Here is a 10,267-nt window from a genome sequence, read left to right as displayed (position 1 = left end):
TTTCAGCCCAAATTGAGCCCAATATCTTTCAGTCAGGTCAGTGTATTGCAAAAGAACCCACCCTCCACTCCTTGATCCCCTTTAAAAAGTAATTTAGCACTGACAGATTTCAAAAGTAAAATCATTTATGTTATCTTTAAGTATACCTATTGCTGCAATGATTGTCATCCAATAGCCATCTTGTTCCAGGGTTTGAAGGTGGGAGTTGTACTGAGCACTAATTTACACATTTAGTAGATAGGTATTAATGACAATAGTGTTTTAGGACTTATATTGGGATCAGTGTAATCAGCAAATGTATATGGATTCAATGAATATTCATGAGAGAAATTTGCATGCACTGCCTTCACTGCCTAGAACCAGGGGGACACATCTAGCCAGTCAGGTTTTCAGAATATCCACAATGAATATCCATGAAAGATGTAATAGAGGTAATGCATGCACATTTATGCTACCTCACACACTTATTTTACTGTTGCCCTGACAGGCCTCTGCAAAGATGGCAGTGGTTCAAAGCACACTATAGAGACTGTTAAAATTGAGGGACATGATTCTCATCCCTAGAGAGGAGTGGGGGGGGGGGGGGGACAGGGAGGTGTTCTTATTTACTTCATTGTGCCAAAGAAGGAAGGTGACTTCTTCCCTATCCTCATTCTCAATGGAGTCAGTCAAGCACTTTGAGTTCCACATTCTGTGGATGGAGATTGTGCAATCCATCATTTGTAGCTGTATGCCAGAGAGTTATTTTTATTATCTTAGATCTCAAAGAAGCATATATTTTCCCTAATCACACCCTCAAAAAGACATTAGACACAATGAAACCCGCAAGCAAGCTTTCTCCAGAGTAGCCCCCGCACTCCTTGAAAGGCCCAACTTAACACAAGACTATCTGTACTTCAGGAAGCAGGTGAAAGCTTGTCTCTTCAACCAAGCCTTTAATGGAAGAAGTAATTAATCTGTTAGTCTCACACACACAAGGAGTGACACGGACTGCACATACTGCAGCAGGACATGTTTATCCACTCCTACCCTAGCGGAGATAATATTTAATCACTTCTCTGACCTCATGTGCAACTCTCTTTAAATTAGTCCCCTTATTTTCTAAGTCCTCTTACTCTCTTACCTATCTATTACTAAGGTGCGCTAGCGTTTTTAGCGCATGCACAAAATTAGGGCACGCTAACTGTGTAGGTGCCCATAGGAATATTGTGGGCGCCTACACAGCGCACGCTAATGGTTAGCGTGTGCTAAAAGCACTAATGCGCCTCTAGTGTGGCTTAATAAACAGGACCCTATATGCAGTGGCGTACCGAGGGCGGGGCGGTGGGGGCAGTCCGCCCTGGGTGCAAGTCATAAGGGGGTGCTGCGACAGTGTGCGGCTACCATAGGCATCTTCCCCCCGCCCTCCGATTCATGCGGCGCTTATGCTGCCGGGATGTAAGGTGGTGCTGCTGCTGCAACAAGGGTTCTGCCAAGCTCTTCCCCCCTCCAACTAGTGTGATGTATCGCTCTCCTTCCTCTCTCCACCCTCACCCCACTCTGAAGACCTTTAAACTCCCAGACCTCCGGCAGCGTGCGTCAGCAACATGAGCGCTGCCTTTGGCCAGCCCCGGAAGCCTCCTCTCTACAACATCCCACCTACGCAGGAAGCTGTACAGAGAAAGCTTCCGGGGCAGGCTAAAGGCAGCTCTTACATCGCCGATGCTGCGTGCCAGTGGGGCTGGAAAGATTGGAGGCCTGCAGAGTGGGGTAGGGGTGGAGAGAGCTGAGGTGGAAGAGTGTCACAATGTCAGCCAAACCGCAGGGAAAGGGAAAAGGGGGTGGAGAGAGTAGGAAGATCACAGGATGCCAGTCCAAAGGGGAAGAAGGGGTGGAGAGAGGAGGGAGAGCAAAGCCAGACCTCAAGGGAAGGGAAAAGGAGGGTGGACAGAGGAGGAAAAGCAATGCTAGACCGAAGGGGAAGAGGGGGTGGAGAGGCAGAGACTGATGCCAGACCTCAGAGGAAGGGGGAAGAAGGATGGAAAGAGGAGGGAAAGTGATACCAGGCAACAGGGGAAGGAGAAAAGTAAAATATGCAGGAGATACTGAAAAGCAGAAGATGGATGGGGAGAGGAGAGATAAAGATGGAGAGAGGGGGAGATGTTGGAATGCATTATGTAAAAAGGACAGAGGGGGCACATGCTGGATGGAAGGGGCAGAGAAAGCGGACAGACACCAGTGGAAAGGGGGAGAGGGCAGACACAGAATGGAAGAGAGTGCAACAGTGGATGGAAGGGGCAGGGAAAGCAGGCAAACGCTGCATGGAAGGGAGAGAGAAAGGGCAGACGCTGGATGGGGCAGAGAAAGTGGGCAAATGCTGGATGGAAGGGGGGGGGAGAGAGGGAGCAGATGCTGGATGGAAGGGAGAGAGTGAAAAGAAGATGAGGAAAGCAGAAACCAGAGACGACAAAGGTAGAAAAAAGATTTATTATTATTTTATTTTTTTGCTTTAGGATAAAGTAGTATTGTAGCTGTGGTGATAAATAGAAAATGAAAATAAGGTGATCTTTCTATTAGACTAATTTTAATACATTTTTTTACTAACTTTCAGAAACCAAAACCCCATCCTCAGGACAGGATACCGTAACATACTGACCTGAGGAAGGAGGTGTTGGCCTCTGAAAGCTAATTGAAAAATGTATTAGTCCAATAAAATGGTATCATCTTATTTTCCATTTTTTTGTTTTACTTCTGTTTGTTAATTTGTAAAGCGGTGATTGGTATTTGTCAGTTTTTTCAAATTTACATCTGCTGTCTTTATATTGCACAGTACTAGGGGACATGCATCACTGTTTCTGTGGCGTTGCATTATATGCAGAATCTGGCTTATTGGGGGTTCAGTTTAACTTTTGTCTACATATTTCTGTTTTTAGTTTTTGGTTACTTATTCTATACTTGGCGAGGATGTGTCTGTGTTCTATGTGAAAAAGACATGGTCTTGTGTTGGCAGGATCATTTTTACTAATGTCTTGTTTAGTTTTACAATGGGTGTATTGATGTTCTAGTGCTCACTGCCGTGTTTAAGATGCTGCCTTTTCCTAGGTATACCCTTGTTGTGTGACTCGTGGATTATTAAAAATAATTTTTTCATATAGAGGAAGGGGTGTTAAAAAATGATCGACCCCGGGTGTCAAATACTCTAGGTACAGAACACAGTTATCAATGTGTAAGCAAGAATCCTTCAAAAAGGAGGAAAAACGCCTCAAGAAAAAGCAACTCCCACATATGTAAATGGGATAAGGGCTACTGTTTCATCATCATAGGCGATGCGAAAAACCTCCTCATTATTTTATTATTTTTTGAAAAATGTTGGGAGGAGAAAGCTTTTAGCCTGCCTAAGCTAAGTAAAACTTTATAGCCTATTTGGCAGAGCAATTTTTTGTTTAGTAGTAGAAAAAACATTTTTCAAAAAATAATAAAATAATGAGGAGGTTTTTTGCATCGCCTATGATGATGAAACAGTAGCCCTTATCCCATTTACATATGTGGGAGTGGCTTTTTCTTGAGGTGTTTTCCCTCCTTTTTGAAGGATTCTTGCTTACACATTGATAACTGTGTTCTGTATTTATATGTGTAGCTATTGGATGGAACCAGTTCCCTTTTGATACCTTTAGTTTAAATACGGTAGGTACGCCACTGCCTATATGTTTCATCTTTGCTTATACCCTACACTGTCTATTAAAATGTTTTATTACATTATACCATACATTGTACTGTTATTTGAATATTTTTGCTGCTGTAATTGTCTGTTGCTTATGTTTGTTTGATTTATTCTTACTATACACCACCTTGAGTGAATTCCTTCAAAAAGGCGATAAAATCCTAATAAATCAATAAATAAAAATAAACTTCCGCTCCTCACATCCCCAGCACTTAGGGCTCTTGCTTCATAATGGTCACCTCAGCCCCAAGTGGCAGTGTTGTGCTTTGCAATGAAAAATCATGCATCATGCTTAGTAAGGTTCCCTGTAAATTAGTGCTTCTGAAGCCTTCAGTGCTGTGGCTCCAGCTTTTCTGCTCCCTGGCTCTTAAAGGAGTCATAACTTAAGTAAAAAGGAGGCCAAGTTGGGGAGGGGAAGGGAAGCAAAAGTTCTGAGGTCTGGTTTTCCAGAGGAAGGAGAGAAAGAGAGCAGCGCAGGCCAGGTTGGAGGGGTAAGAAAGAATGGTTAGGTCCAACTTGAAGAGAGGGAAGAGAAAATGGAAAGATCTTGCTTTGAGAATAATGTGTGAAAACTTAAGTGGGTGGCAGGGCCAGTGTTAGACATGCTGGGATCATGGGCCAAAATTTGGGAAAGCTGTGCCTCCTTCAGCATCAAGCAGGCTCCCTGTCCGACCCCATGGAAATTGCCCTGGTGCTATCCTCCTAACTCCAGCTCTGCTGGGTGACGTGCAGCTTGGCAGGAGAAGGTGAGAGAGTGTGAGTGAGAAAGAATGGAACCCCACAGTGAAATGAGTTTACAGAATCTCCTCAATGAATATGCATGACAGAAAATTGCTTGTGCTGGTTTTCCAATACATGCATTTATCTCAAGTATATTTATTGTACAGATCCTAAAAACCCAACTGCCTATGGGATCCCTAGTGTAGTGGGATCATGGTGTAGAGAGATGGGAGATCAAAACAAAAAAGTACCAGGACCCTTCAAAAAAAGGGGAATGAAAGCTTTAATCATGTATTTTAAGGAACAGATCTTTGAATGGACCAGATACAGTCCGTGTTTCGGCGCTAGGCGCCTGCGTCAGGGGTTGCGAGGTATGACAGAGTTCGTACGCCTGTATTGTAAAATTCAGTGGGTTTGTTGAAAGCAATGTGCTGTTTCACCGTGCTGTCCCTTCGCTTAAAATCAAACAGACAAACTCTCAAGAGCAAACTCCTCTAGTCACAAGATCGGTAGACTCGTGACTAGAGGAGTTTGCTCTTGAGAGTTTGTCTCTGATTTTAAACGAAGGGACAACACGGCAAAGCAGCACATTGCTTTCAGGAAGCGCACTGAATTTTACAATACAGCCGTATATACTCTGTCATACTTCGCGACCCCTGACGCAGGCGCTTAGCGCCAAAACACGGACCGTGTCGGGCCCATTCAAAGATCTGTTCCTTAAAATACATGATTAAAGCTTTCATTCCCCTTTTTTTGAAGGGTCCTGGTACTTTTTTGTTTTGCTCTTTGGACTTTTGTTTGTACTTTGTTCCCTCTCTTTGCTGTACGGTAGAGATGGGAGATAGCATGAATGTGATGGGGTGTGGGCAGGGGCGTATCTGGACTCTGGCAGTAGGGGGGGCCAGGGCCAGAGAGAGGGGGCACATTTTAGCTTCCCCCCCAACGACCCCCCCCCCCGCCACTGCTGCCATTGCCAGAACCTCCCCACCAACGACTCTCCACCCTCCCCCCCCCCCGCCGTCAACCCTCCCCCGCTGCCGTTGTTTACCTTTGCTGGCGGGGGACCCCAACCCCCCGCCAGCCGAGGTCCGCTTGCCGCCTTTAAAGGTATTTCTTCAGCTGGCGGGGGACCCCAACCCCCGCCAGCCGACCCGACATCTTTAAAGTTCTTCTTCGGCCTCCGTGGCCGTGCTATAGTTGACTGTTCAATCCAGTTCGGAGTCTGACATCCCAGCACGTTGTCCTGCACGTACAACGTGCTGGGACGTCAGACTCCGAACTGGATTGAACAGTCAACTACAGCACAGCCACGGAGGCTGAAGAAGAACTTTAAAGATGTCGGGTCGGCTGGCGGGGGTTGGGGTCCCCCCCCCAGCTGAAGAAATACCTTTAAAGGCGGAAAGCGGACCTCGGCTGGTGGGGGGTTGGGGTCCCCCGCCAGCAAAGGTAAACAACGGCAGCGGGGAGGGTTGACGGCGGTAGGGGGTCCAGGGCAAAATCTGGGGGGGCCCAGGCCCCTGTGGCCCCACGCAGATACGCCCCTGGTGTGGAGCAAGAAAAGGGGAAAGGGGATGGGGTTTGATATATCACCTTTCTCTGGTTACAATCAAAGCAGTTTACATATTATTAAGTGAATTAATGTGTTGGGTAGGGTAAGGTCGGGGCCAACATGAAAACTACACTAAGACCCACTGACACAAGCAGTTCAGTCAGGCATAACAGTGAGGTACCAGCAAGAAAATTGTCCCCTGGGTGCCAGCATTATAGCAGTGGTGGCAGCAACAAGAGGGTTGACTTGTGAGGTCAGCATGATGTGGTATAGATATGGGGGGCCTGGACCCCTCCCAGAACTGCAGAATCCCTTTACCTTTGCCAGATGGGGATGCCGAAACCCTGCCAGCCAAATACAGTGTTGCTGCTCCCCTCCTCGTGCTGCTTCCTTCCTGCAGAAGTCAGCGGCATACCTTCAGCAGGAAGGAAGCAGCATGAGGAGGAGGAGGGGAACAATGCACTGTATTTATTTAACTGGCGGTGCCTTGGCATCCCTGTCAGAAAAGGAATGTTTAGCACACGTGGGGTGGGGGGGAAGAGAAGGAGGGAGGAATGTATTGGCCCTTCCCCCAGTCCACCCTTGGGCGCCCTCAAAATTGGCATGGAGGCAATAGTGACAAGCGAGGAAGAGAGTATGGTGGGGTGAGAGGCCTGTGCAAGGTGTGGAGTTATCACTCTCCATCCTGCCCTTGCTGAACTGTGAAACCTTGTCCTTTTCAAAGGGCAATTTCTCTACTACTAAACTACGTTCATTTTAATATGAGAGATATTTTCAGACCTTAACTATATGTCTTGATCTTTAATTGTTTACAGCATTTCTGTCTTCCTGCTCTGATATTCTACATTTTCTCACTTGCTTCTTTCACTTGATGTACTACGTAGGACTGTGAAAAAACTGAGGGAGCACTGTAGAAAGGGGCAAAGAGACAAGAAATGAGTAGAGGGTATAAGGTTACTAATAATGGACACTGACACCTTTGACCTGGTTAAGCACTGTGCTTACAGTGGCATAGTGAGTAAATTGATGGGGTGTGTACAGAGAGCTCTATATTTCCATATCCAGTCTCTGAGAGATTGTTTTAAGCTTTGGGTAAAGTGTTGTTAATCATGTTTAGGTGCATTTGGCTTAATCGATAGTGTCTATGGGGAAGGTCCATCCATCTGCATGTACCAAGCATAGAGCTTCAGGAACAGCAGAGCAGAGCAGCTGCAAACATGGAAGAGCCGGCAGAGAGGAGACATGGCTATGCCGAAGCTCTGGCTGGAATCCCTAAGTCTGGAGACAAAAATTGGCCAAGTTTCTGGAAAGAGGAGGGGGAGGGGGAAGAGTGAGGAGGCAGAGCCCAAAAGAGGTGATGGGTTAGGAGTGAGGGAGTGGAGCATAAAGGATGGGGCAGGAAAAGTAGGGACAAGTGAAATAAAGAGGGTGGGAGTGAAAGGGAATGGCAGGGAAATCAGAGAGCAAGGTTGGATGGAGGGAGAAGGAGGGAAGGGAAAGCGCATGAGTGTGTGTCAGAAAAGACAAAGATGAAGGATAGGGAGAAGGAATAACGTGAGAGGGATAGGGAGAACGGGGGGGGGGGGGGGGGGGGGGGGGAAAGCAAGGGAGAGAGAAGCGTACATGCCTGCAGCCACACACATATATATATCCCCAAGTCACACAATTATAAGATATATACACACTGCAACACACATATCCCCTACCTTGTGAAATGTCATCCATGCATTGCCACAAATAAACAGCTAAACTCTCCATGTGAAAACAGTTGCTCATACCATTGATTCACACACACATCCTTCATATGCACCACTAATCACTACCCACACTATTTCACCCACCCAGACACCAGTTCCCACATCCCATGCTACATACTTTATCATGCCTGCTTCCAACCGAGTCCCTCACAGACATGTCTGACTCTGAGTCCGTGAATGGAGGAAAAGGGAAATGCACCATTGTGTCTTACTGTTAAGTGTGCACTTTTCAACTTGTTTAAGCTTTCTGGACTGCTTCTGTTAATGGAGTAAATGTGTATTTGAGACTAAATGGGGATGAACTGGTAATCTAAAAAACAGAATTTTGATTACTTCCTGATATTCTTTTGTTTAAAAGCAATAGGGAATCTGACCTTTGGACATCGTTGGCACAGTGGGATATAGCTAGAGCCATTCATGGCATACCCCGATTGGTCCAGGGAGCAGATTTGAAAGAGTGTATAGTCCGGGTGCTTCATTGGGCCTATTTTACCCAGGTGCAGATACATAAGGCAGGAAGATTGGCTTCTCCAATGTGTGTTGGGTGCAAGGACAGAGATAATACATTTTATCGCAGTGTGAGATTGTCCACTGATACAGAAATACTGGTCAGCCATTGCCTTATATGTGAACACTTTATTGCATACTCATATTTCCTTTACAGGGGAATTGGTTATATTTGATTTACTGGAGGGGCTGGGTGGTTTGGGCGGGCCAAAGAAGACACTGCTTCAAAAGTTTATTGTAGTAAGGAAAGGTAAGGAAAAAATGCATTTTAGGTTACTGGGTATCCCCGGAGCCTCCATCTATTTAGACCTGGTGGGCTGGGGTTCATCTCCTGGCATTGTGAGAGGGGAGGGATGCAGCATTTTCAGCTAAAAGAGAGCACAATTATCTATTTGTATGGGACCCATATTTACAATCTGTCACACAGAGGGCAAGGGGTATGATTCTGAATCATATGTATACACCTGGCAGAGGATTGTATGATTCTGAATCATATGTATACACCTGGCAGAGGATTGTAGAGTTTACTGAAGCTTTCTCGTTTCCACTTAATCGGTTTGATGTATTTATTTGGGGTTTGGGAGTAAGGAAAGAGTTTTAGAGGGGGGGGGGGTGAGGAGTACATAGTTAATTGGAGGAATGACTGGCATTGGTTTGATCATGACAGGGGGCTATAAGAAACCAAGCTCTATGTATAGTTTGTGTTATTTGGATAAGCCTTGTTATTCTTTCAATAAACAGATTTGAATTAAAAGCAGTGAAGCTCAGGCAGTGATGTGAAAGGTGAAACATTTTTATTTCACTCATAGATATTGACAGAATAGAAGTGCCAGGAGGTAGCGTCATAACGATAAATAGCCTACTCTTAAAAATATATAATTAAAAAAAATACAGTTACAGTATTTAAAAAAAAGCAATACAAAGCTAGTATAAAATAACACATTAATATATTCTCTATAGCTATTAGGCTCCCAAAGGACCATTTATATAGTGTAGTTTCTGCAACGTATAGCTGAAATATATCCATTCTGTATTTAATGCAATGAAAAAATCGCAGAAACATAATGAAATTAACAATATACAGTGAACACACCTGCAAGTGAAGTGGTTATAAGAACATGCCTTTTAACATCTGAATAAAACCTGCAGGCAATGGAAAAAATGGTGTTATCGGAAGGGCCTCCACAGTGTGACTGGAAGGCGTGCTCTAATACCTTTTAAGTCTTTGTCATTTCAAAGAGCCTGTTGGAAACCTGAAGAACTGTCAAAAGTGCAAGCGAAAATCAGTGGAATAACCTATTTCGCCCTTCACCTTCTGGCTTCATGCCCTTTGTATAAACGGAAAAGAATACCTCTAAAAGGGCTCGAAGTTGTCGCTGCAGTGATGGGAGTCGAAAGTGACATCCCTCTGAACTGTCTCTAGAGCGCTCTAGTCTTCTTGCGCTGCCTCACCATTTCCGAAAGCTTCTCCAGTCCCTCCACCAGTCCCTGGCCGTTGGTGGCACAGCAGCCCTGCACATGCCACTCATGCCCTCTCTGCTTCCTCAGCTCCAGCTCCTCCACCAGTTCCTCAGGTCGTCTGGCTCCGGGCAGGTCCTGTTTGTTGGCCAGGATCACGAAGGGAACACCTTTCATTTCCTCATCTTCTAGGATGGCTTCCAGCTCTTCTTTGGCTTCGGTGAACCTTTCAGCGTCTGTGCTGTCCACTACGAACACCAGCCCGTCAGTGTTTATGTAGTAGTGCTTCCACAGGACTCTGATCTTTTTTTGGCCACCGACATCCCAGACAGTGAATGTCACATTCTTGATCGGCTGCACCGTTTCTACGTTGAAGCCAATGGTAGGGATGGTGGTGACCGTCTCATTTAGTTTCAGTTTATAGATGATGGTTGTTTTGCCAGCAGCATCCAGCCCCAGCAACAGGATCCGAGCATTCAAGCCATAGAAACTCGTCAGAGCTTCATGGATTCGGCTCAATAAAAGACCCATAATATCTCCAGTCGTCTGACAGCTCCAAAGTTCTCTGGCGTTTCT

The 10,267-nt window shown here is 45.6% G+C and overlaps 1 protein-coding gene across 1 annotated transcript; it reads right to left on the bottom strand.

Annotated features, from left to right (window-relative positions):
* Window positions 1-9,041: 9,041 nt before the first annotated feature.
* LOC115464349 (ADP-ribosylation factor-like) lies at window positions 9,042-10,267 on the bottom strand. The gene has a single exon (XM_030194737.1). The coding sequence runs from the start codon at window positions 10,220-10,222 to the stop codon at window positions 9,653-9,655; it is 570 nt and encodes a 189-aa protein (XP_030050597.1). The 5' UTR covers window positions 10,223-10,267; the 3' UTR covers window positions 9,042-9,652.

The sequence above is a fragment of the Microcaecilia unicolor genome, chromosome 3 (genome assembly GCF_901765095.1).
Source record: "Microcaecilia unicolor chromosome 3, aMicUni1.1, whole genome shotgun sequence".
NCBI lineage: Eukaryota > Metazoa > Chordata > Amphibia > Gymnophiona > Siphonopidae > Microcaecilia > Microcaecilia unicolor.
Note: the sequence above shows the minus strand (reverse complement) of the source record. Positions and strands in the feature narration are given on the sequence as shown.

Excerpts from the sequence above, each read along its gene's own strand:
- LOC115464349 (XM_030194737.1), bottom strand. The coding sequence starts at position 10,222 with ATGGGTCTTTTATTGAGCCGAATCCATGAAGCTCTGACGAGTTTCTAT.